The 27,874-nt window shown below is 39.6% G+C and overlaps 2 protein-coding genes across 2 annotated transcripts; one reads left to right on the top strand and one right to left on the bottom strand.

Annotated features, from left to right (window-relative positions):
- Positions 1-2,662, top strand: upp2 (uridine phosphorylase 2). The gene is made up of 7 exons (XM_062432195.1): positions 1-154; positions 317-431; positions 546-704; positions 840-954; positions 1,249-1,458; positions 1,588-1,734; positions 1,985-2,662. Exons 1-7 carry the CDS (start codon positions 102-104, stop codon positions 2,125-2,127), a joined length of 942 nt encoding a protein of 313 aa, XP_062288179.1. The 5' UTR covers positions 1-101; the 3' UTR covers positions 2,128-2,662.
- LOC133992607 (coiled-coil domain-containing protein 148-like) lies at positions 2,148-27,786 on the bottom strand. Its single transcript, XM_062431293.1, has 15 exons — positions 27,732-27,786; positions 27,618-27,626; positions 27,180-27,301; positions 23,167-23,270; positions 21,828-21,919; positions 21,592-21,743; positions 19,785-19,880; positions 19,487-19,665; positions 18,797-18,935; positions 15,340-15,546; positions 8,009-8,149; positions 7,163-7,281; positions 5,388-5,505; positions 5,067-5,201; positions 2,148-3,108 (listed from the first exon to the last, which is right to left on the bottom strand). Exons 1-15 carry the CDS (start codon positions 27,784-27,786, stop codon positions 2,965-2,967), a joined length of 1,812 nt encoding a protein of 603 aa, XP_062287277.1. The 3' UTR covers positions 2,148-2,964.
- Positions 27,787-27,874: the final 88 nt, after the last annotated feature.

Below are 27,874 nucleotides of genomic sequence, written 5' to 3' on the forward strand. Positions count from 1 at the left end.
GCGAGACATAACTATTATTCGAAAAACAGCTGCAATTAGTTTTCGGAGGATTTACAGAAGAACAGAGTTTAAAACTTAATTTTGCTTAGTCTCCTGCAATCATGGCACCAATTCTACTGAACTGTATGGGGAATGATCACAATGAGTATATCAAGTAAGTATTTTTAAGTTTTAAATGCAGTTTTTGATTCTTTTGCTCTTCTTAAAAGCCTTTTTCTTCAATAATCATCATGTTGAGCATATATAGTTAGTACACATTTAGGGCTTACTTCAGCCTTCTGTTCGTGTTTTAATTGCTGCACTAAATTGCTCTTAGACAACAAGTCCAAGTGAAAAACCCCTACCTGGATACCATGGAGGAGGATATTCTCTACCACTTCAGCTTGAGCACCAAGACTCACAATCTCCCAGAAATGTTTGGAGATATTAAGGTTTGTGAATCAAAAGCCAGATTAAGGAAACACATTTATTCTGAACAACTCATACAAAGGCTAGAAAACAGAATGTAATAGTCCTCTCTTTCTCCATCTCTCTGTTTCCTTTAGTTTGTGTGTGTTGGTGGCAGTGCAAATCGAATGAAGGCCTTTGCCCAGTTCATCCACCAGGAGTTGGAACTGCCTGGAAACCCAGATGAAATCAGAGATATCTGTGAGGGGACTGATCGCTACTGCATGTACAAAGTGGGCCCAGTGCTTTCTATAAGTGTAAGTATTTCATAACCAGTTTGCACAGAACAATGATATGCACAGTCCTTATTATATTATTACATTACTGCTGCTAGGATTGGTCCTTTCACTTGTTTGAGAATAATTTGCATCCATGTCTTTTTTCCATCTCAGCACGGCATGGGTGTCCCCTCAATCTCCATCATGCTGCATGAGCTCATCAAACTGCTGCACCATGCCCAATGCCGCGATGTGGTTCTGTTTCGTCTGGGAACATCTGGTGGAGTTGGTAAGGACACATTTCCTGTTTTGAAGTGATGGAAAGCTTTATTTTCACCAACCAATAATTATATTGTAGGGAAAAGATTATTCCTGTATTTTAAGTAGTTTTTTTCCTGTGTGTGAGTTCTTTTGAAAAGTACTATTTTGAGATTTGGGACAAACATGAACAAGAAACATAAATATGTATAAACATCTTCTAAATTGTTTTAGTTCGATGCTAAATATAAACAAAAAATGAATTGCACAAAAGAAAGTGACTGAATGAATATTTTTTTTAATTTTTATCTGCCATGTTCTCAAGGTCTGGCTCCAGGGACAGTGGTGATCACAGAAAAAGCAGTGGACTACTCCTTCCGGCCCCAGTTTGAGCAGGTGGTTCTGGGTAAAGTGATCACCCGGAGCACTGAGCTGGATGAAGGGGTGGCCAATGAGCTTCTGCAGTACTCCTCCGAGCTTGAAAACTTACCGACAGTGATCGGAAACACCATGTGCACCCATGACTTCTATGAAGGTATAACCCGCATTTCATGCACAGGTTGTTTGATATCAGTTTTTATTTATTCGCCTACAGTACAGGTGAGAACTCAAGCACTACATACATAGGTCAGGTAGTGAAAATTCCTGTGCTATGTCTCTCTAGGCCAGGGCCGACTTGACGGGGCTCTGTGCTCCTTCTCTCATGAAGAAAAACTGGAGTATCTGAGGAAAGCATATGAGGCTGGAGTGAGGAATATTGAAATGGAGTCCACCGTCTTTGCAGCTATGTGCCGTGTTTGTGGTCTCAAAGGTATTTTTTGTTACACAATATGGAATATTTTCCATGGCGCTGCAGCTCATCAATGTTTTGCAACCTACTCATGTCCAGATATACGATTAGAGATACATTTTAGTGAGTAAATGTCTACTTCTTTTTATTAGTCACTTAGATATCTATCTTTAAAGATACAAGTTGTAGTAATGATCAATTGACTTCCATCATGAAGAACAAAGAAATTTGAAACACAGAATGACTGTTTATCTCTTATTTTACCCCACAGCCGCTGTGATCTGTGTAGCATTGCTGAACCGCTTTGACGGAGACCAGATCACATCTTCTCATGATGTTCTGGTGGAGTACCAGCAGAGACCTCAGGTCCTGGTGTCCCACTTCATCAAGAAACGCCTGGGACAGATTGCCTGAGACCCCAACGCCTCTTATCGCAACCCCAGACCTCCCAAATGACTGTATATAGCTTTGACTGATATGTGTATATACTGTACTTAACATGTTGATATGTGCATTAGACACTTATTTAAAAAAATGATGTGTATGTGTATGATCCCTTTGATGAAGCTAAAATATTATGTATGTTGCACATATATATATATATTTGCAGAGTATGTATTATGTTTTACTATTTAATAGTTTGCTACCTATGTATGGGAATAATCATTTTCTAACTAATGTTAGAAAAATGTTGAATTCAATACTTGACTTTTCAATGTTTGGTACTTTTTTGTCTGTCAGCAAGGAACTATTGATTATATTTTGGTTGTTGGCCAAGTCCATAACTTCTAGATAATAATCATCTGGATCTTCACACAATGTGCTTCAGTGATCAATGTGTTATTAAATACTCAGACACATATATTACATTTAGTAGCTTCTGCCATATAAGCTTGTCTATGTAATGTAAACCTCACATAAGAAGTCAATAAATATTGATGAACCTACAGAGAGGTCATTTTCATTTGTTGGAGATACATAATTATCACTCAGATACTGTATGATACTGCATTGCTCATGAGGTGCTGTAGAGTATGAACCTAAAATAAAAAATAACATCTGTATAGTGTACTGTGTCACTTGGTGGTCAATACTGTAGCTGAAAAACTACCTTATGAGTCAGACTTGCTGTTGTAACTCTGCACCTGTGAACATTCAGTTCAGTAAAATGTATTTTTATAATCCATATAATGCTCAATGCCAGGACAAGGTTACTTGGACTTGACAATGTGATCCCCAGCAACACTTCAGTCAGAATTTGAGTATGGATATGGTGTCTCGTCGAGGGGGTTTGGGGGGCTTGATAACAGAGAGGACCTCTTTGGCGTACTGGCTGTTGTTCAGACCAGCCTCGCGCAGAGCCTGTTCAACCCGCAATCTTGGATCAGACACAATCTGCAAAACAGATGTTAAAAAAACATCCTCAGTAAATAATACATTTCCTGCTGTTTCACACTATGCCTCACACGTAAAAAGCAAATGTTTGATTTTATGGTTTACTATGCACGTCATACTTGAAACAAGATTAATCATTAATCCTTCACAGTTTGGTATTGCAGAAGAAAATTCTTCCAGTTTGGCAATCAGTAATCGTTGCATATAGTAACACAGTAACTAAATACTAACCTGTTCTCTACAGAAATGTCAAAATATCTCCCACACACGCACGCGCGCACACACACACACACACACACACACACACACACACACACACACACACACACACACACACACACACACACACACACACACAGTCTCCTGTGCACCGACTGACTAGGTGGCCTTGAAAAAGATCAAAGCTGTGTCTAAAGGTCTCTATGATGAGGACAAACATTGTTTGACCAGCCAGTAAGCTTACATAATTTCTACTGTTGCACATATCACCGGTCATTATCACCCAAAATTGGGGGCGTAGATTTGGGTGTAGGCGGTAGAGATATGCCCCAGCCAATATCCAAGCTGGATTGTCCGTACAAATATTTTTTTACCAGTCTCAATCCAGCCGCTTTAACTCCATATGATGTTAATGGTAAAATCTGTGCACTGTTGCCAGGTTTGTGTGTTTTCTGTACTATGATGATAAAGAGTGAAAGAGCAAGATATGAGGGATATGGTAGGTAGAGCAGTCGGATTCCCAGCTCCTCCAGTCTGAATGTTGAAGTCCTTGGGTGAGATACTGAACCTCAAATTGCTCCAACAAACTGTGCTATCAGTGTGTGTGTCTGTGTGTGTATGTGTATGTGTATGTGTATGTTTGTGTGTGTGTGTGTGTGTGTGTGTGTGTGTGTGTGTGTGTGTGTGTGTGTGTGTGTGTGTGTGTGTGTGTGTGTGTGTGTGTGTGTGTGTGTGTGTGAGTGATTAGAAACTACTCCTCCTGATGAGCAGGCACCTTGCATAGCAGCTTCTGCCATCAGTGTATGAATATATGTGTGGAATGGCATGTTGTGTAAAGAGCTTTGAGTGCTCAGGAGACTAGAAAAGGCGCTATATTAATGTGGCCCATTTACTATACTCGACCTAATGATCTGGCAACCCTCAACTTCAAGCTGTATGCATTGTTGACTAGCAGCAGTGCGGCAGCAGCAGGAGTGGAGGTGGTAAGATGGACAATCTGAAGCACTTAGTATTTATAGTTGTATTTTAAATGTTCAAACATCACAGAATTGAAAATGACTTGAACAAAACAAAGATAATTTGATTTGATTACATTTAATTTCAGGCATTGGGTATTGTTAGCTAATTTGTGATTGTTGCTCAGACATGCTGTTTAATTAAACAACTTTATAACTGTTGATGAACATTTTTAGACATCTGGTCCTTTTAAAAGACAAACCAAAGTGTCAGTAACATTTGAGGTTAGTTGTTAAAAATGTTCTGTAATCAATCCAAAGATTCATCTCTGAGAATCTTTATTGGGAGAAATATTTACTATTTAATACCATATCTCCCCTGTTACACAGGTGGATAAGGAACAGAGGTATTATTGCATATGGGTCATGAAGAGGCATACATTATTTATAAGCTAAATTAGCCACAGCTTGTCCAACTCATTTGTTTGTTACTGTCATGCATCATTTTATGAAAAATTGTGTTTGCAGCTGCCTGAGCAGACAGGTGAACTGAAAAGAAATGTCCCAACAAAAGTTAAAACCAAACCTACGCCCTTTCCCCCGAGATAAAACAAAACACAAACAGCTGAGTCCAATCAAGGAATCATGAGAAAGAGGCCACGTAGGCTGTAAATACCAGGAGCATAGATAAGGAGTTTGGGTTAAATGACCAGCTGCAAAGGTTTTGTAATCATACAAACAAAAGGTAAAGGTGCTTTGAGGGTAGATGTTATCAGGCCTCACCTGTGTGTCCGTGTATGTGTTTATACTGTAGAGGGGCTTTTGGAGCTCAAACTCTTTTACATTCAAGTGTCGACTCTTCCAAGCTTCAGTATCTGCCATCATCCTCTCTGGGTCCACCTCTGCCACCACCCCAACCTAAGATAAATAGGAAGAAAAAAAAAATCTACTGATAACATACAATTGTCTTCTTACTCGCTGCCAAAAGGTGGCAGTGATGCCTTCGCTCAGATAAGGATGAGTCCAGGTTTTCCCTTGTGGGTCATTTCAACTGACAGAGAAAATCAGTGTGGTTAGAAGGGTGAAGAGCAGATAATGATCCACCTGGTTTCTGAGAGTGTCCAGACGATTCTGCCTCTCTTCTTCTTCTCTCAGCCGCTCAGCCTCCTTCGCCTCTCTCTCCTCCATGCGCTGCTGCAACAAATCTGCCCGAAACTGCACCCTGAGGGGAGCACAGAGGGTGAGGACATCAGACCTAAACAGCCTCTCTCTTCCTCTGCTGATGCCACAACCAACAATATCAATCGCTCCTGACACAGTAGGCCTACAGGCTGTGGAGGGTTTTATGGAGTTGACAGTGTGCAGCTCCTCTCCCATCGAGTGTTTTTATCTCCTCATACCTCTCGATTATCATTCCTGTCAGAGTTCATCCTCACAGCCAAAATCAACAACATTATCTGGTATTAACACCAGTCCCTGTGAGGGTCTGAAGAGCGCAGAGAAATGCTATGCTAAACCATGTTAAACATGAGATGGTTGAGTGCAGTTTTTTTTTTCAGGATGAATTGCAGTGTGTCACACCCTGTCAGGTTATGATCAGAAAGGTGCTGAGGGTGCCCTGCAACACCTGACTGGCACTGCTGGTTTGTGTCAGTTGGGTGTGGTTTCCACTTCATTTCAATCTGCGGGCTCTGTGCGGCAAGTAAACAAAATACCACACGTATCAACAGCATCATGATAAATGTGGACTAATGAACACATATTTCACAGGGTTTGAATCCAAATTAAATTAGAATCAAATTAAAAGCTGAAAAGATTAAAGTTTACTGCAGTGTCCCTGCCTCTTGTTGCTGCTTGTTAACCAGCTGACGGAGATTCAGCATTACACCTGCACTTCAACTAACCAGGTTTTTCCACCTTCGCCGTTACCTGACAAGTGACATGCCAAAATGGTCAAAGTGGGTACAGTCTCTGTTGCACCACACCCAATAGTGATGTCACAGTGTACTGACACTCCCTGGAGTCCACTTCGACATCAGTGTGGCAAGTAAGACCACTAGAAGCCAGCAAAAACAAGATTTTCAACTGATGTTAAGTTGTTCTTTACGTGCACAAGTGGAGTAAATCCGCAGTTGTAAAATACAGAGGTTAAAGGATATGTTCACAATCTTTCAAGTGTATCTTAAAACAACAGTCAGGTGCCAGAACAAATAGGTTTTCCTCACTGTTATTATTCTTCCTGTTCATACTGGCTGCTAAAAGGTCCTCTTCAAATGCACTTTCAGTGTAAGCTGTAAAGTCAAATTTATCCTCAGATACATTGTTTTACATCGTCAGTATTTTATCATTCTCCCTTAGTCTTGTGTTTTGCGTATGTCTATATCAGTTTAAGGGATATTGAAACTTTCTGTTTCGCACTTACATAATGTTGAGGAACTCACACAAGTCAGATTAAAAAAGAATCAAACTGAAGCAGCAGAGGCTGAGATATCCTGACTTTAATTTCCAAGAACAGATCAAGCTACAAAGATTCTGGATCCTACACTTCCCATAATGCAACCAAAAGCACATTTTTGCTTTTTTGCCCTCTCTGCCTGGTGTCTTTCAAAATCGACACCTCCAGTTTGTAACGCAGACTTCCTGTTTTTAAAAGATTCCAAAATTTGAATTTGTAATCTTCAAACCCAAACTGAAACTTTTATGACATCAGTGTGACATCATCAAGGTTATTCTCTCAGACTCTGAACATAGCTTCTCCAGAGCCACAGAAAACATGCCTTCTAATGGGCAAACATGATATTTTACATATCTGGATTCTGTTTTAGCAAGCTTGATGCAGTAAGAAATGAAAGCTCAAGGTCCCATGGTGCAACACTCACCTCTCTTTATCTCGCCTCGCCTGTTCTTCCATGTCCCTCCTTATATTAGCGAGTCTCTCCTGATCCCTCTGCTCCAACACCTCCTTTCTCTTCTGCTGCTTTAAATAAAACTGCCGGACCTGGGGAGTGGCGGTGGGAAAAACATTTTACAAAGAATGACGACAAACAGTTAACAGTAGCCCCACTCCCCATAATCTGACTCCCACAGAACTCTTAGGGATCGTCATGTCCTATTGATTGTGACAAAGCTCGTATCAGATAAGTGTAAACAGAGAGAATTAGATGATATTTCAATGTCTGGCAGACTGTTGTGCTAAATTATATGGAATCCAATGCAGCCTAAATGTTCTCATTAATCAGTGTCTCAGGTTTCCACAGCTCTCCTAGCAGACCCCTGAGGAGAGAAATGTCAGACACACACACATATTCTGGTGTTTTTGTACCAGCGAGGGCTATAACTACACTCAATAATCAAAATACCCATATAACTGTAACAATGTATGCCTTCAACTTGATCTCCACAATTAAATCCTTCAGACAATGTAGCCACAAATGGTCAACTACCTGAAGCAGAAGTTTGTGCATTCTTATTAAATGGCCTTTCACAAATTGAAAACCTTATGATGCTGGAAATCTGGTTTTATTTTATGTGAAGCCTCTGAAGATATTTTTTAATTTATCTAATACAAAAAAGTTATTTAAAAGGGTGTACAGGTTTGGAAAAGCTAACAAGCATTTTTAATGCCTCTATAAAATAATGCAGCAGTCCCTCATACAACCATATGCATAAAGCAAGTGCTGTAGGATGAAACTGGCACATGAATTGATGTGTGATGGAGACCTTACTTTGTCTTTCTGCTGTAACCTGATGGTGGTCTCTTTCTCCTGCTCCCTCTTTAACTTTGCCTCCTCTTCCTCTTGTTGTCTGGCAGCTATAGCTGCTTCCAGCTTCACCACCTCCTCCTGCTGGGCCCGCCACTGCTGCAGCTACAAGCACAGATACAAATATATACCAGAGAACAACGAAAAGCAGGTTATTGTCCATCTGTCTTGAAAGAATCACTCACAGGGAGATAACCAACTGAGCCCCAACACCAAAGAGTGGCATGAACTTTAGAAGAGGTGTCAAAACCACCTTTTACACATTACTTCAGGACCTGTCAAAGCACTGAATGATAAAGAAAACCCTTGTGTTTGAGCCCTATGAAAAACAGAACTTATTCTGAGAAAAGCACAGTAAAAAAAAGTATAGTTTCTAAAACTCAAGCTTTAAGAGTGATTTACATCTTCTAAACTAGAGCATTACCTTCAGCCCCAAATTTAAGTCCAAGGGTCTTCATTGTCATTGTAGAAAACAACAAAACAACAAAGCATCTCCCTGAGCCATGTAGTGCAAAAAAAAATTGTTCATCATTCTGGTAGTCCTTGATTGGAAAGACGTATCTTCTTCCTGAGGAAAGGAGGTCAAACAAGTGATGCACTGGCTGTGATTGGTTTCTGATGATGCTGTGAGATCGGCAAAAGCAGCACGAGGTGTAAATGGTGGTTATTGAGCGGTCTTTATTACTCCCTGAAGTGCTTGCTGCTTTGCCTTTGTGCAGCTGATGAACCACATTGACATGCAGTATGCCAGCACACTCATGATGGCACAGTGGTAAAAACTTTTGCCAGGTTTGGTTTCTTCAGTTTCTCAGGTAAAAGAGGCACTGTTGAGCTCTCCCAATCACTAAAGTGGTACTGGTGCTCCAGCACAGTTCTTCAGTCGTTGTCAGGGCCCAGGAACTTGAAGTTAGCGACCTTCTCTACTGCCATTTATGTAGAGTAGGGTGTGTAGGCTATGTTGTCCTAACCTGCAAAAGTCCACAATCAATTCCTTGGTCTTCCTGATGTTGGGCGCCATTTACTGCCAGCTTTTGTACCTCACTTCTATATGCCGATTCATCATTGTTTGATATGAGGCCGAGTACTGTGGTATCATCTGCAAATCTAATGATGGAGTTAGAAGGATAAGAGGGGGAGCAGTCATGTGCAAAAAGGGTGTAAAGTAATGGGCTAAGCACACATCCCTGTGGAGTAACAGTACTTAGGGATGAAGTGGATGATACGTGCTTGTCGAGTCTGAAAGACAGAATGCGGTTTGTTAAGAAGTCCAGGACACAGTTGCATAATTAGGTATTAAGTCCCGGATTCTGAAATTTGGTAATGAATTGAATTGCTTTCTTAAGCTGGAAAATTATTGACTTTTTATAAACATAGACAATCAGCTTGCTGACTATACATTTGTCATGGTCTAATCACGTTTAACGGGCTTTTATGAAACTAAGATCTTGTGTGAACTCTGAAAATATGGAGATACAGGGTTTTCATAGGACAGCAGCATGTTTTCCAGGGCGGCTGTATTCACTCACCGAGCTAGACACTGAAAACAGACTCTCTAAACTTTTAACACACACACACACACACACACACACACACACACACACACACACACACACACACACACACACACACACACACACACACACACACACACACACACACACACACACACACACACACACACACACACACACACACACACACACACACACACACACACACACTTTCTGGGGAGTGAGTGACAGGTTCGTTATGCAGCAGCCTCTCTTTGGCGTGCCGGGTATTAAAGTGCTACATTCCGACCGGGCAGACAGATTCACAGATCTATCAGAGGAAGGCTTAGGAATCCCTGCAGGAATAAACTGCAAATTAACATGGTCCCACACACATTAGCACCAGTGGTATCTTCGAGTCAATCATTTTTGGCGTTCGTCTGAGAAGCAGCAGCAGCTGTGTGTTTGAGAGAGGACTTAGAACAATCCCGCCTCTAATCCACTTCCGTTTGACACTGTTGAAGTTGGAACTATAATAATCTTCGTCTTTAGAAATCAAAACATTCTCTCATGCAGACATTTAGAGGTCTATTTTCCTGAAAGTGGGTGCAATGTGCAATTTTCATGACCAGAAGAGCAATTTATGGTGGTGGTGACAGCATTGTGCTAATATTTGTGCTGAGTATGTTGTGAGTAGTTAACAGTTTTTCAAGTTTGGACACACTTTCTGACTGGTACTGTATAATGACAGCATTGGCGTTGATCCAATTTTGCTTTGTGTAATTTGTAATATTTTAACTGTGAAAGGTAACGGTAATGATTCCAATGAATGTGTGGTGTTCCCCCAAGCAATAACACTAGACTTCAATAGCACACAGATTAAATTTAAATTTAGATTAAAAAGATAACTTTCTTGCAACATTTATTTCCGGCCTTAAGAACAAAGTGCTCATAGCGTATAAAAGAAACCATCATTTTTGAACGTGAGCAATGCTGGTGTGAAGTTCTTCAAGTGTTTAGGTGTTTTGTTTAATCTCTGTTTATTACTTACTCATCACTATAACTCATAAACTGTTATTCAGTAGTCTACTTGAAACATATACAGAGCAAATATAAAAGGTTTCAATACATTTGAAACTATCCATATTTCAGGACCCTGAGGTCATTGAACATTATGTTGACCGTCAGAGTGTACCTGGTTTTCTACTCCTCACTTCCTATCAATTTTTAGTATCAAATATATGCAAAAATGGTTCAAAAAAATCAAATTAAAGATGCTGATATAATTGCAGCATGCATCGGTCTGGCCCTCTCTGTTCCTCTCCATAGTCTCATGAAGTAAAAAGTCTTGGAATAATCTGAAATGTATCTTTATAGTCTGAAACCACTGTGAACACTGTGACAACCACTATGGCTGAGTGTATTTTATATGTGTTTCATGTTTAGGCAGAAATGAAAAGGTATTTTCGGGAGCACAAAGAAAATAAAATGGTCATTATGTGCAGTCTACAGTAATTTGTCACTGGAATTTCATTTTCTGTGAATTCAAAGGGAAACGCCACACCTTCCTTTTTCATGGCGGCACAAAAAAGACTGCAGAGATGTTAGAATAACAAAAGAATGATGGTCTTTATCTGCACACTGCTGCCTGCTCAAAGTCTTTGTTAATGTAATTGTACAGTGATGTTTTCTGTCAGGGGGTGTTGCAGCAATCATCATAACTTTCTATTGCAGGTTGTTTATTGACAGACTTTAGATGTATAACAGATGAGCTAAACAGATTAGGAAGGACCTCCTGCAAAAAAGAATAAATGTTGAACCAGTATGATGTGAAATACAGCAGCAAACTACAGAGAATGTGTGGTGTATTTATTATAATAACAAGAACAACCCTCCATCTGTGCAACCACTCTAATGAGTGGCATTAATGACACATGAGATTTACAGGATCTTTCCAGGGACAAGAACTGCTTTCCATTAAGAGATGTGAAAAATGAAACCATGCAATCATCTTTCGATTGCCATAGCTAGCATGATAAGAATTTTCCTGAGGTCCATAAAAGGTTCATCACATTGCACAGGAAAAATTATACACATATGAGCAATTAACTCCTCAGAGAGTTGTCAGCTGAAACACTGTGTGGCCCACGCACTGTTTCAATACACACAGACTCTGCTGTGTCCTTCCGGCCACCAGAGGGATGAAGAGCTATACTTGCTAGTCACTCATTCAGTGACGGGATCCGCTAACACACAGCGCCTATAGACTACACTGATTACTGCAGGAAGGTCACACAGATCAGAGAGTCAATCTGTAATAATTCTGTTCACATTGCAAAAGGACTCTGGAGATCAGGAAATGAAAATGAGCTCATGTTATAAAAGAAAACATCCCATCTTATGAAAATCTGTCTTCCTTTTATTGTTGCGTCGCTTTTCCTGTTAGCCCGCTCATTCCTTTCCCACCTGAGCATGTTGCAACATTGTGCCATCCCCTGCAGGCTTTATTTACTCATGTGGAAAACACAATCGCTCATCAAAGATGCCTGGGAGTGAGATATAAGTGGGAGGCAAAATGAAAGCAAGGACAGAATAAAAGGCTGGAATGAACAGTAACACCAATAACAATGGCAGCTAATTACAGCACCCAGAATACTGCAGAACAAACAGATGATGATTTGAAAAGAGGAGCCTGTCTGTCAGTGATAAATTGGAACAAAATAAGCCATATCTCACGGACAAAATGTTAAGTGGTTATCTTAATCATCCATTTCATTTAACCTCTCATGATACACACCATCAGATCTCTACTGTTTATCACATCTGGAGCTTGTTCTGAAACTAAACAACTGCTATATGATAAGTTATGTCATCTGGATCTAACCGTTCATCTTTGCATGGCCAATCTGCAGTACTCAAAATAAGCTGTGGTCTATGTGAAAAAAGAGGGGTACAAGCTAACTCAGAGAAGGGCTGAGTTGTCTGGCAGCACAGGATCCCTAATGAGTTAGAACCAAACTGCCACTGACCAAAAATTTCCCAAAATATGCCACCATCAGAACTAATGGAGGCATAAAAATATGAGGTAGGTGGTTGGTGGTTATTTGCATAATCAATGATAGAAAATATAACTACATATAGCAAGTCATTTACTACATTAGCCTAAAAGCATCGTCACAGAATTTATTTTTCTTCTTTATTTGTTAAAAAAATGCTTTGGCTTAAAATAATTAACCTTTGGTGGAGCTGCTGCTGCAGTGAGTGTTAACAATGTTCATTTAAATCTCATGTTAATGATGCATTATCTCAGGTGCACTATGTCAAATACACAATACTGCAAAGCAAAGTTAAACAGGTGAGGGTAGACCGCACATAAATTATGCATCATGATGGTGACCATGAATCCTCCATGAAATATAAATTTCGACCAATTTAGAGGTGGCCTGCAGCTACACTGCAAGCCAGTGCCAGTTTTCTGCTAAATCATATTTTACTGCACACGTAATAAATAGGAATAAAAAGGGAGTTTATCTCAAGAGGGGTGAGTGACTCACAGCAGAGTCAGGAGACTTCCTCGGGTCAGAGGGAGCAGCTGCAGAAAGCAAAGTGTTAAGGAAGCAGATGCGACAGGAAGAGAATCCATCTTGTCTCGCTGTGCTGGGATGATAAAGGCAGTGGGAAGAGAGATTGGATGCAAACAGGCATCCAGTATGTGCACATGGCATGCATAAACAAAAAACGTGGATGTGGAAAAGTGAAAAGCCCTGTGTGATTTTCTTTTTCTTATTGCCTCAGAGAGCCATGAAAAAAAACTTGTGTGTAAAAGCATGGAGTTAATGCTCTAGTGGAGGTTTACCCTTTATCACCGAAAGTCAGAGGCTGTTATTGTTCTCAAAAATACTTTAGGAAAAGCTTGCAGAGACACTACTAAAACATATTCTGTCATTAAAAAAACCTATGATGTCTTTTTTTCTAACACAACTTTATCATGCCACAAAATTGAATGTAAAGTGATCATTGCCCTTGAATATGCCTCAGTATTGAATGAGAGTGCATAGCAAAGGATGATGTGAAAACAGTTCAATTCAATTTTATAATCAGCAGCATAATAAAAAACAAGTTACGGGAAAAAAACACAACACACATCCTGCCTACATAATGTTATTCATTGTTGCTCCTATAGGTAGAAACTCTCCTTTAAAGAGTTAAAGCAAACGAGTAGCTTCTTACTGTGGCAAATACACCGTTTTCATGGAGAAATAATAGCACTGGAGAAAAATACACCGATATTACCCGTAATAGACAATGATTAAAGTGAAATATTTTAGATTTGGCTCTCTCTGCAGAAACATGTTTAACCAAACAACATTTAAGTGAGACACAGATGTGGGAAACCAACTATTGTGCATGCCAAGTGGTACAAGCAATGCCCTTTATGCCTGAGAGACTAAGCCTTTTTAATGATCTCATGTTTCCATTGTCCAGGCTTGCATGGGGAACTTGAGAAAAGATCCCAGCAGCAGTCTTGTTTGTTTGTATAGCAACATATTCAGGTTGGCTTAGCCTTTCAATGAACGCTCCTTACATATGGTGCAATGTTCTTACTTATTAAACAATGGATTAGGCTGATATTCCCTCTTATTACATAAGTATTACAAACTACTACTAACAATAATAATAATAATGATAATAACAACAACAATAATAATAATAATAATAATAATAATAATAATAATTTTATTTCTATATGACAATTCATGCAAAAATTGTAACACAAAGTGCTCAATTTCATACAAAGCAATTTCGTGCTTTGTACAATGACAATAAAGACTTTCTATTCTATTCTAACATACAAGCAAACAATCATATCATCTACAGTAAAACAGTTAACAAAGATAAATTCAATAAAATAGGCTAAAGCTCAATTAAAAAGAGAATGAATAAGACAAGATAAAATAACCATCAAGTGAAAACACTAAAAGAAAGCAATGTGCTAAGGTAATTTTTTCAGGACAAGAGACAAAATTTTGGGATGCTTGGGGTGGAAAAACATGGACAACACAGATTATGATTGATATAAGGGAAAGGAGAAGGTGAACTCCACTTCAGCAAGGAATCAAACTGAGGTCCTTGTTCCTGCAGGACATGTGCTGATATATGACAAAACTAGACTCAGTGGTGATGGTCCACACCAACCATACCTTAGCACATTGGAGCGTTTCTCATCTGATGAGCCGCAGGACATAAGCAACTTCCTTTTTTTTTTTAAATAAACTGGCAGCTGAAGCAAATTCAATTTGTACAGTGCTGCATCTACAATGCATGGATTTGTTCACATGAGTAACTTGTTTGCTGTGAGAATGTGAACAAGCACTCCTCGGAGACAGCGACATCATGTTTGCAAGACCATACTTATTAGCTTGTTTGCATTCATGGCTCATCCCAAGTGGCAGCTAAAGCGAGAGGGGCTGTCAGGCAGCCTGGCGTGTATTGCAGCCTCGTCAGCAGTTATACTGTATACAAGCAGGCACTCAGATGCTGATGCCTGTCTGGTCCTTCACAGTAACTATCGTATCGAAATAGCTAGATACCAGAGAAACCAGTTCAATACTGCCCATTCCACCAGTAGATGTGAGTGAATGTGCCCTATAAGTAAGAAAGGTACAAAAGTAGACTAGAGAGAGACCTCATACTGGCTAACTGACTTTGTGGGATTAAATATGTTGTGGAGGTCCGTCTCATAAAGTTGGAAATGGTCCTGACACATGTAACAACTCCTGATGCGAAGGTATACCAAACACTTACCTTGTCTCTGAGGTGTGAGCAGATGTCCTGCTGGTGTTGGCGGTCTCTGTGGAGCTCCAGCTCCTCCTGGTGGGCATGCCTCGCTTCCTGCAGGGTGACCAGGGCTTTAGCAAGCAGCTCTTCCTGGTCCCGCTGCCACTGCTGGGTCACCACTCTCAGCTGTGCCCGGGTGAAGCGCTGCCAGTCCCACATACGTTCATGCTCCATCTGGAAGAACATTCAAGGGGGAAGGCATTGTTTCTACACTGGATGACACACAAAGGCATTACTGAATGTCTACACTGGTCAAGTGTCTTATTTATTCTTGGAAACATGAAACAAAAACCTCACCTTCAAAAAATATTGGAAGATTATAAGAACACAATGTTTAACATCAAGGTACTCTGGCAAAAATGGCAAGGACTGCTGGGTTATATTCTTGCACCAAATTGATGACATGCAAACAGAAAACCACAAACATCTCTACATGATATACTGTCTATAATAATTGCAGCAGGGCCATAGGGAAAAAGTCCTAGCTCTGCTGGTATATAAAATGGTCTCTCTCCTGGCTGTGAAATGTCTTGTATGAAAACAGTTCCTTTCTGCGTGAGGGCTGCCTGTAGCTATTCATCATTGTGTCAGTGCTCAGAGAGGCTGCATCACTTGGCTGCTTCATTGTAACAGAGGGAATGATATTCATCTATGGGCTAATAGCGGCTAACTGACGGTGGGAAGGCATTAGACGGCTGACTGGTTTTATTGAAAATGAGTGAGTTGACAGACCTGCCAACGGATCAGAAGTGCCAAACGCATTGAAGCAAATCTTGTTTATTAATGCATAACTTTAGAACTTGAGGAAGACCCATGCTTTGTTCTTCACTTTCTCCCACCCCCTCCTTTAGTACCCTTGCATTCCTTGTGTTTTTGGAAGTGAGCGAGTTTGCGTGTTTGCTCTTGACCTGCAGTGTGTGTTTGCATGCACTTGAGCAAACACATTACAGACAGCATGTGGAAGGATCAGCTGCACTTTGTCTGCAGTACACAGTGCTGTCTCCATGAAGACTGAGCCAAACAAAGAAGAGAAAGTAAAAATGTCTCCCCTCTGATATGACCACACAAGATAAGAAGTATGAATTACGAATGGAACATTAGGGGGGCATATGAATCCTGCTGGTACTCTGTTGGCCTCATACTTGTCATGAGAGAATATCAAAGAGTAAGTCATAATAGACCACAAAGAGTCCCATCCAGCAGAGGGAGATCTCCACTCTAAACTAGATGAAGTACCATGGTCTGACAAAGTGATACTAAGAAACTGATTCATTCAGTCATTGGTCATCAAAAGGATGACAGGACCCAAAAACCATGTCCGCACATGTCCACAGATGAAGTGGCACTTTGCAGAAACAGTGATGTGCACTTGGATTGCAACTGCAGGTCATGATCAAAAAAGAAATGATTTTGTTTATACAGCTTCGGATTGGGATAGCTATGTAAATCAACGTCACTAACACATTCATACAGTCAAACTCTGCTGTTTTTTACTTTGGATAATTCCCTGCAAAATCAGTAAAAGAAACTAAAATGATGATTCCTCAAAGTAAAGCTAAAGTAAAACTCCTGAAAAGAGCCTTCCCTTAAATAATTCTCAATCTTTTCCACAAAAAAATGGGAAATTGCTCAAAACAGCTGGTCCTGCCAAAAAATGAAGAGCACATAGGAGCTGATATATCGCCAAGACTTTCAAATTGTTACTTTGCACAAACCCCTTTAACTGTGGTAATATGTCATCCCTGCTTCTGTGCAACCGTGCTGTTTTATCTGGCATTAGAATTTAAAGAACACTGACAAAGCGAGAGAAGATGATGCTATCATCCTGAAATGATTGCACGTAGATGGAACTGAACGACAGGTAAGCGAAATAATAAAGCTCAAGCGGGAACAGTCTTCAGCAATCTAATTAGAAATAAAAAGCATGAAGCTAAGACTCCATAGAAACAATTTTGTAAAAGTGCTAAAGAGAATTTTTAAATCAACTAGTATGTCTGCAATAACAATGAGATCTCTTTTCCCCACAACAAATATAAGGGAAATATGTGCCCAAAGAAGATAGCTCCATCTTCTATTTCTCAATATATTTCAAATGGAGCAAAGTATTTGCCCTTGATAAAGCTCACTTTATCAAAGGAACCATCGTTTGAGTTTACTACATACTAATCAATGTCATGCTTTTTGATTTAATTTAGACTTTTTTCAGATAAAAAAAAGAAGAAAAAAGCGTATTTGAAAGCAGTATTATAATTTTTTGTATAATTTTTTTAACAAATTAATTATCAGGATAGTATGCATTTAGTCACTGGGGTCTCAACCAATCTGCAGTTCAAACTGATTATTCACTGCATGTTAGCTGGCTTAATTATGACTAATGGCTGAATTAAGTTGAGTCTGCACTACATCAACTCTGGGTCTGTTTCTGAGGAAGTGAAGAGTGCCTGTCTCCTTCTCCCATCACCCCCCTCCCTAACACACACACACACACACACACACACACACACACACACACACACACACACACACACACACACACACACACACACACACACACACACACACACACACACACACACACACACACACACACACACACACACACAGGGGGCTGAACGATCACAGCTCTAAATGCAGCTCCCAGCTGGAACTGATATGAGGACAGGACAAATCTCTGGGTGCGGGCGAGGGAGGAGAGCGGGGCTGGCGGTTGTCATGGCGATGCTAGGCAGTGGTGTGAGCGAGTTGTCCACAGTCAGTGACATGGCACATCCTGCACTGCGCTGAGCAGATCATTGTCCAAGCTTATCTGTCTGCTCAGTTGGGGGTACTGAACTACATTGATCAGGGATCCTGGGACTCACACTGCTGGGATTTTATATGGGTGTGTGTGCATAAATATACAGTATGTTAAAGCAGGCATTTACATTATGTGTGTGTTTTGTGAGCAGTATAAAATGATGGAAAAATTATAAGGTGGGGGAGTTGGGAAGTAGGCATATATGTTAGACAAGCAGGCTTCTCTAATCCTGTCAAGGGATCCCCTGCAGGATAAATCTGGCCCTTGAGCAAGGCACTTAACCTCCAACTGCTCAGTGGACATCAGATCACTGTGTGTTTATACTGGGCAGCTTCCTGGTGTGAATATGTGTAACTGTTTGAGAGTCAACAGAGCTCTTGTGAAAAAGAAACCTGGTTTCCTGGATAAATAAAGATTTAAAAAAAGAAATCCAACAGTATTGTATGTGTTTAGGTGACTAGTGCGTGTATGCATCATCATCATCATCATCATCATCATCATCATCATTGTATACACAGTGTGCCCTACCAAGACAAAGTGTGTGCATCCGTAATGGTTTTCTAAACTAAATCAACTTAATCAATAATGCTTTTCTTTTTCCTTCACAAACCAAGCCAAGGTACTGACCAGCTCATGCCTAGTTTTCTTAGGAAAGAGTCTTTGAAGCATGTCCGTGCAGAGTACTCTGCGGTTGGGCACATCATGAGCGTATTGGGACAATATGAACTGGAAGTGTAGGTCGTCATCTGCACACCAGCCACAGAACCTGAAACTGATTCAACAGACATTCAACACAGAAAATATGACAATAAAGCAAAAGAAAAGAAAGAATATGTCCTTTCCTTCATTTGAAATCACTTGCGCATACATACATCTATTAATTAATCTATTTAATTCTCAGAAGCTAACAGTACTATATAGCGACCATATGGAAATGGCTTTGAGGCATTCATATGAACAACTTTCTATTGAGAAACAATTGTTTTGTTTAACAGCTTACTCCTGAAGACAGAAAAAACTGAAGTTCTTTTGTGCTTCTATATGCGAATGATGTTCTGCTGAGTTTTTTTTATCTCATTATGATCTGCCCAGTTAGACTAGCGTTCTGACTCTACATGTACTCCCTTTATCAAAATAGATTGCTGAAAATCATTAAAAGCCCATTTCTATTAAGGCTGAACAAGATATCGAAGGGATTGTCATCATATTTTTATTTCATATTGACTGGAGAAATCACTACACTTTTCTCATTCAATCAATGTGTGTGCACTTAGAATAATAAGCGGAGAAAAAAAAACTTAAGATCTTCAGGCCTACCCATCAGTTTTTTGCAGTTGTTCTTGAAGACAATGCAGTCGGCTCTGGTACCTCTCTGACAGGGAGTGGAAGGCTTCGATCAGGGAGTCCTTCAGCTCTGGGTAGGGGCAGTCTGAATCTAAAACTTCTTCTGGAACACTCTCTGTGTTCACCAGCATATCCGAAGTAACAAGATATTTCTGCAGAGCACAATATGGCCATCTTTGAGGAGCATGAGGACATCTTTAAATGTTTGCTTTAGTGTGGCACACAAGCTGTACATGAAGGAAAATTGGTGAGAAAGCAGTGAGAGACTTACCTCCAAGCCAAGGGCCGAGATCTCCTCCTCCAAGGTCAGGTACTCTGCTTGAAGCCTTGCAGTTATTTCATCTTCCTGGTCTTTCACAAAGTTTATCTGGCGGTTCGATGATTAAACCATTAAAAATAGTCTTAAAAGAAGGCTATATGACATTCTGTCGGTACACTATCCAGGGAAATCAAACTGGAAATATTAACTGTCACTTAATACCAAACAAATTAAACATGTCTTGCATTGACTTTCCAGGAATTCCTCTGATATCCATAATGTTTAAAAAAAAAAAAAAGAATAAATTCATACAGCTTAAACAAATTTGGGACTATAGGAATACACACAGCAGACTCAAGAGATCACAACTATCTTCTGCAACACTCTCTTCCTTCAGTCCTTATGCTATGTCTCCTTACATCACTTGAATGATCACAGTACTGATTAAATGTGTCATCAGTGTGATTTAGTAATAGCAAGTAATCAGTAATTGGGCCCTGCATATCAAATAATAATAATAATTAGGACTGTTTGACAGTTTTAGAAAGGAACATATGTTATAAAATTAGTAATACAAGTAGCTATTATATTATATTATTTATATTTATAAAAATAATACAAGAATAGTCACATTTGAAGATGTTTCCAAAGAAAATGAAGTAAGGAGTGGCAGACAGCAAAATAAAGACTGTATTAACATATTCAGCCTATTGAATTAACACATATATTATATATTAACACATACATGATATACGTGTGTGTGTGTGTGTGTGTGTGTGTGTGTGTGTGTGTGTGTGTGTGTGTGTGTGTGTGTGTGTATGTGTGCATGTGTATATTAAACCCCTCGAAAACCATATTGTCTGATTTATTTTAAATGATAAAATGCGAATCAGAGAAAAGGGGACAAAAGTCATGAAGGAAAATAAAAAAATAAAAAGGAGAGGCATTGTGGTTGGGTGTTGGCTGTTTTGAACATGCAATCAGGTGGGTAAGGGCTGTGCACCAGCAAGAGTAGACAGGAGGTCATGGGAAACAACCAAGCATTAGAGAGCAACACAGAGGAGACAAAATAGCTGGCAGACAGTTCATTCCAAGTATCTTCAGTCTTTAAAGACCCCCGCTTACTCCTTAATCTTGCCATTCATTTTTGGAGCTGGCTCAAAGGCAGAACTGGTGACTTAGAGACTGTGGGTATCTAACAAACAAGAGATGAATGAAAAGTGAATATGGGTGCCCTGTTGGCCTAATGGTTAAGACGCATTCCACATAACCACAATATCCATGGCTCAACTCCATGACAAGGGAACCGTGTTGTTTGTCATACCCTCTTTCTCTCCCTAGTTTCCTGTCTCTACACTGTCTGTTAAATAAAACCAAAACCCTGAAAAATTGTTTTTTAAAAAAAAAAGAGAGAAGAAAAGTGAATACAGCGCTGTGTGCAACCTGAGATCTTTGGGTGAACAAGCAGGAGAGTGGTTTGTTTAGACTTCTGTTGGATGTAATTGTGACTGCTGTTGTTTTGGTTCATGCAGAGAGTGAGCACACTTAACTGTTGAAGGCTTTTTATTGTACTGACGGGATAAAATGCTGCCAAATATTTCACTAACAACCAAGGACATGAGGTGCCAAATGCAAGTATTTTCTAAAGTTGAAAGATTATATGAATCTATTTGCCTTGAGAAAGATTTAGAAATGTTGTCATTCTTGTGATACTGGCTTCCTACAAATCAAGCCCAGTCAAGGTTTGTCTTTGTAGAGGTTACTGTGGTGTGCTGCAGTGGACATACGGACATGTCTGTATTTCATAACACACAGATACCTGTTGTTTTACTGGTTCCCAGTTTGATGGATGGAGAGTAAGTTGCTGATGTTGTTCTTCGCTCAGTCTGAAGCTCAAGTCGTCCCTGAGCTGATGAACAGGCTGCACAGTGGCTATCCTGAATGCCTCCCGCTCCCTCTCTAAGAACAGCTCTAAACACAGGACACATAAAGTATTAGTACAGTACTTACAGTAAAAAGAGAAAAGACTGATGGTGATACACAGTTACTATTTACCATAATCTTGAAGTGAGAAGATGCCAGTGTCTGTTATGCTGTTTGGCCTGATCTGCTCTAAAAAATCATGGATGTCATTCTCAGCCTTATCCCTGTTGCATGGGAGAAGAGAAAGCCACATTAAATATGACCATGTGACATTAATTATTTAAGCTAACAACGTAACCTGTCAAGACATCAAGATAATGGCACTTGGTTCAAATGCTGGCTGTAAATAACAACACTAATTCTGGACACATCTATGCCTAAGGGTATTTAGGAGTATTGTTAAGGTAACCTACCAATCACATCCTGTGTGTACAAGATAAAACCTTTTACACACAACATACTATCTTGTGGGCATGGGCATATATTTCAGGCTTTGGAGACCCTGTACATTTAGGATCTTTACCTCCAACAGATCAGATACTACACCAGTTATAATGAAGGACCAGTTTGCAAAGACAATAATGCAGCTATGAGTTGACCTAGCATTCTCCTTACTGAATACAAATACTGGTATGATTAATTTTTTTAGGGGGGGGGGGGGGGGGCTATGTCTGTCCTTTCATTTGTCCATGACACAAACCATCTTGGTATCCTTTGACATAGGAGAATTAAATTGGAGACATGATGTCTTGTAGCATTACACTAACTGGCCTACAGAGGGTACTGCAGTAATTGTTTCCTTCTTACTCAATGGCCCAAGGGGTGACATGATTGTGAATAGGACAGAGTAACCATAGAGATATACTTGCCTGTTTTCCCATTTCACAAGGTGGCTTTTGAATCCTGAGATAATTTAACTAGATACAGTATGTGTAGAGAGATGCGAGCAACGGCACATCTTTATGACTAGGCTCATTACCGTGGCTCACGCTTGTGTACATCATTAACCTTGGGTGGCTCAGACACAGTCATTACGCAGCTAAACACACTGCACCCCAGAGCTAGCGCTGCCCTTCTCACTTCACAAGGCATGACACCGCTGGGGCCCCAAACCCACACTTCTGCCTCAGCAGGCAGAGGAAAATTGCTGCATTCTCTCCATTCAGTATATCCCCCTGTCTCCACACAGCTATAACACCCACTTCTATGTTTCTCTCCCCTTGCTACCCTAATTCAATGTCATCACTAAAAGAAAACCAGCTCAAATCTTCCTTTTCTTCTCTTCCTTTTTTTTTCCTGGTAGATTTTTCTCTTTCGGCTTAAGGGCCTTTACCTTGTCCCCCTTTTTGTGCTTGCCTTTGTACCCTATTTTTTCATATAGATTCTTGTCTAGGCTCAATGGTTACATGGTATAATAACAGATTCAGAAAACTGCAGCAGATAATGACAGGGAGTAAATGGGGGCTCTTACTCAGTCTTTTGAAGCCTGGGGCATTCTCTGCTCCACACCTGTCTGTGCTGCCGTAATATGGCGCTCTCCTTGTTCGCCTTGGCTCCACAGCGGGTTTTCTCAACCTACAAGCCAAGGTATAAGGAATAAACCGCCTCTCCTTAAATGTAATACACACTGAACACAGTCTCTGAAGTGTTGGCTTTTAAGTGCACTTTAGACATGCCATTCATTCCCTCCTGCAAATAATTAACCCTAAACCTGTATTTGGAGTGCTGAATAAATGCAAGGGTGGTGAAACATGAAATAAGTCATTTTAGTCAAAAGTATGTTTTTCTTCACATCAGGGATATTTTTTACAGGCATTTGCGTCAGTCCTCATGAGCATTATTGTGTGTGAAAGGCTCATAAAGTCAGGTAATTCAAGTGAAACAGTATTAGTGTTGAAGCACAGGAGCAAAATAAACAGCTGCAAATTAAAATAACCAAGCAGAAACATGCATGACACGCATGAGGCATGTTATTAGGAGAGCAGGTGGGGTGGCTGGATAGGTAGAAGTCTTAATCTGCTTTCATTTGTTTTCTTTTTTCATCATGAAAGAATAAGGCCCTCCTTCAGAGCAGTCTCAGTGCAGCGATTTATTGTCTTCTACTTGTGTTTTTGTACACAGGCCACTGGCTCAGGTAATTGCACAAAATAAAATCTCACACAGCTAATACATGTGTACAATCTATATCATAATAATAAGGAAAAAAAGGAGTTAGGATGTTGATTTACGTCGATGACGGTCTATCTACTGTACATGACAAGTTGCTAGTGCTGCTGATGCCAAAAAAAGTTTAAATGTATTGTGCTGGACATTTACCCTGGGGGTGACGTCCATTTTATATGATATTGGGATCTACAGCGTTCAATCTGAAACAAGTGCCACTCTGGAAGAAATTGTCATATTGATGCCATTTCATGCCTCTTACAGGCAAGGTATTGTAGGTGATCTTCATATGGACTGGCTGTGTAACAACCGTGCATGGAGCTAAACTTCTACTGAAATTTCTAACCTCACTAATCCAAATAAATCTAATGCATTGATATCCACACTTATCACTCATACTGTACATTAATTATTAAACCATAGTGTCCAGTCAGATATCCATTCACATTATCAAGAAAAGCTATCCCTTTTATTCACACTGTATATCTGCCACACCACATTGTAATATATACTTTAGGCATATCACATTATCTCATTTTATAAACTCTTAATCCAGCCTTTTAAGATTTATAGACTGATTTTAATGCCTTTACAGATATCAAAACCGTCACACTATACAACAAAATGTCTTGTATTTCAAGATCCCAGATATAACATTTCAGGGCTCTCCAATTGAAAATGCGCTTAAAATCTAACAACATTTGGAAATCTGGCTGGATAAAAGACTTTCTTTTAAGAACCATGTGCAGCAAAGAGTTGAAGGTCAAAAATAATTCTCAAAGGAACAATTTATATCACACTTTTGCTAGTCAGAGGACCACTGTACGGTTAAAAAAAATCATGTCTGTCCTTGACCGTAGGAATATTGTGTATAGTCATGGTTCTCCATCACAGCTCACTGTATTTTAAACTGTATTTCTCTCTCACCATAGGCCTTTTTCACTGCAGACAGTTTGACTTAGTGGAAAAGAACAAGTGTTATTAATAACATTAACAATATCTTTATTGTCAAGTTTTTCTTCGTATTGAGGTTTGCCTGTAAGCTGTGACAGTGCTGACTCAGCATGCACAGAACCAGCAACCTGAAACAGAAGCTGCTAAATGAAATTCAACCATCATTAACTGTATTATTGTTACATGTGCTTTTCCTACTGTGGCAGTGGCATGTCTTAATGTCTTCCATGAAAAGGGCATATTGTATCTCTGTGAAAAGGGGTGGTGGTCTTCTTTAATGAAACTGGGATATGCATTTAACATTGTACAATATATACGTCTCCTCATCCTTTTATCTTTGCTTTCAGTTTACATCAAAACTATAGTTGAGGTCATTGATTTAACTTTAATTGTTTCACATGTTTAATCTAAACTTTATATACCTGGTTTTTAAGGGTCCTAAACAACCACACAAGTGTTTATTGTTGATTAGACTTCTGCTCAGGTTGTAGATGGGTAGAGCTGTACTAGAATTACTGAGTTCCCCAAATTAAACAAACCAGTAAGAATGACAAAGGTGCAACTTTTCCCACATAAACAGGTGCAACAAAACTAACAGGGGAAACCAAAAGATATCAATCAAACTCAGTCTTTACATGTCCACAGCAACACAAATGTTCCTTATAAATACAATGACATAAAAAAAGAATTTGTGTTTTAAAGAGATTTAAAAGCTTAATGTTACAGGCTTGTCCACAAAAGGTGTTTCAGTTGTTTTTCACATGCATCTGACAGTTCAGACATACCTCTGTTATAATCACTTCAGCCAATAAAGCCACATAAATAATCATTATGTGATAACTATATCTCAAATATTGGAACTAATAACCGTATAAACATTGCTTTATAGTCCTAGTTTTGTACTAAACTGAAGGAAACAGCTTGAACTAGGAATCATTGTGAGGAATTATGAACAGTGACACGTTCACTTGCGATAGTACATATGGAAGTGCATTTGATTTGTGATGTAATTGTGAATGTGGTGAACAAACCACATAGTGGCTGAGCATCTTTGAACTTAACTGAAAAAAAAAAACTAGAATCAGCAAAGTGATTAAAGAATTAGACCTCTGGAATGTAATTGTTTTTCTTAATTTTGGGCTTTGTGGTTATTCTGATCTTGAAATAGGGATAATCTCTGAGTGTAAATGCATGGGAGATTGGCAACATAACGATTACACAGTGAAGATATATCCACAGGATTGTTGTGTTTCAATTATGCCTCTTTATATTCTCTAATTGGGCCCTGGTGCTTCAGCAATAACACAGAAACATTACAATAGGTGAATATGTAGAAAAAATGTGGCAATACTGTGCTCACATGCAATTTATATAATTATATTCAAAACAGGGTTAGATACACTGCATTTCTTCTATCTAATGTGTTAAATTATTTTTACTGTGGCACATGGTAGCCTCTCATTTATGCATCTATCAATTTTCAGTACAGATGAAAACACATTTGTCTCACATTTTTGTACAGTGCTACTAAGGATAGAATCATATCAAGAGGCAAAATGTCAAGGTTCCAGTATCTGAAGCAGATAATGCTGCCAGTCTTTTCCTGGAGAGCACAAATGATCCCACGCTTGAGGCGACTCATGGTCATTTATTTACCCTCCATCACATCACCAATGGGAGATGCGCAGAAAGCCTGCCTTTCAGGCGGGAGACCGAATGTGAACATAGCCTGTCTTATCTAGGTTATGCAGAGAGCAGGGTTGGAAGGAGCCACAGGCAAACGTAATGATACTAAAAGGCTCCTGCTGCCACAGTTTACCAATTAAAACACCACAGGTCTAACAGCCTAATCTCCATTGCCCCTAGCTTTAACTTTTTGCTCTGTTCTGAGTCAGACAACTATGAACTTCAAACAGTTTTATAGTGAACCCCAGGCAGCCTAATGAATATTCATGAAACTGGAAATGCTATTGTGTATGGCACTGATATTACTGCTCTGTTTCATGTTGTTGGACAAACTATAAAGGTTATGCAATGCCTGTTCTATATGGAACAAAATCCCTTTACAGTATGTGGTGTGTAAGATAGAGGAGAGAAAGGTACACAAAGCAGCAGAAATTACACTGTTTACTACTACTGGAGACATGCTGTTTTATCACCTCACATTAAAATCAGGTTTTATCAGTTCAAGCTTCGCCTGTGGTGGGTAATGAGGACTGTTTGTGTGCTGTTTGCATTTTATATCACAGTGGTGTTGCATGTTCTTCTTCAGTTGATGCTGAATCACTACATTATTAAAAGTTACAGGAATTTATTTTATAATTACACTGCTGCACAGGCATGATATTGACAATTACCAAAACTTACCTTTTGTCCAATTAAATCAGACTCCAAGCGTTTGGCATCAACAATGGCTTGAAGTCTTTTATATTCAGCTGGTTTGTACTTTGAGCTGCCAAGACCATTTCTCAGTCGCGCAGTCAGTTTTTCTGCATGGATGAAAGCAAATGATATGGCTGAATTAGGATCACTGGGATTGTTGAAAATCTTATCACTTCTGATGTCTGAAGTAAAGTCTTTATGCTGACTTCAGCAAAGAAAGAAACAGAGGTAAAGACAGAGAAAGTACAAGTTGAGCACTAATGGATTGTATGGGTAACTCAGAAATGACTGCATTGTGGTTGGGGATTGGAGAGGGGGTACAATGCAAACTAACAGACAGTTTTTTTTTGTATCAGCTGTGACCCAAGGAGACAGGTGAAAAAACAAACAATGCTTCTTCTCACAAAAGCATCAAAGACTTACTGACAGTCCCTGGACAATTCAACACAGGAACTTCAAGTGAACTTCTGTTCAGCAAGCCAATGGGCTACTCTGTCACAAGTCAGCAGAGTTTAAGACCCAATTTCCACGACTTACCCACATCTTCGGCTTTGTAGTTTGTGATGAACATACGCAGATCTCTTCCACTCATCACTCTAGAGTTGCATTTGCAGCTACTATACAATATGTGCCTGCAAAATGAGGAAATAAATCACTAAATGTAAGGATACAGGAGTTGT

The sequence above is a fragment of the Scomber scombrus genome, chromosome 13 (assembly GCF_963691925.1).
Source record: "Scomber scombrus chromosome 13, fScoSco1.1, whole genome shotgun sequence".
In the NCBI taxonomy this organism is placed as follows: Eukaryota; Metazoa; Chordata; class Actinopteri; order Scombriformes; family Scombridae; genus Scomber; species Scomber scombrus.

Bases quoted from the DNA above. Each gene is read 5' to 3' on its own strand.
- upp2 (XM_062432195.1), top strand. From the start codon at position 102: ATGGCACCAATTCTACTGAACTGTATGGGGAATGATCACAATGAGTAT. The intron at 155-316 runs GTAAGTATTTTT...AATTGCTCTTAG, and splicing joins GATCACAATGAGTATATCAA to ACAACAAGTCCAAGTGAAAA. The intron at 955-1,248 runs GTAAGGACACAT...CATGTTCTCAAG, and splicing joins GGGAACATCTGGTGGAGTTG to GTCTGGCTCCAGGGACAGTG.
- LOC133992607 (XM_062431293.1), bottom strand. From the start codon at position 27,786: ATGAGTGGAAGAGATCTGCGTATGTTCATCACAAACTACAAAGCCGAA. The intron at 21,744-21,827 runs GTAAATAGTAAC...TCCTGTGTTTAG, and splicing joins CTTCTCACTTCAAGATTATG to AGCTGTTCTTAGAGAGGGAG. The intron at 3,109-5,066 runs GTGAGGCCTGAT...TCTGTTTTGCAG, and splicing joins ACACATACACGGACACACAG to ATTGTGTCTGATCCAAGATT.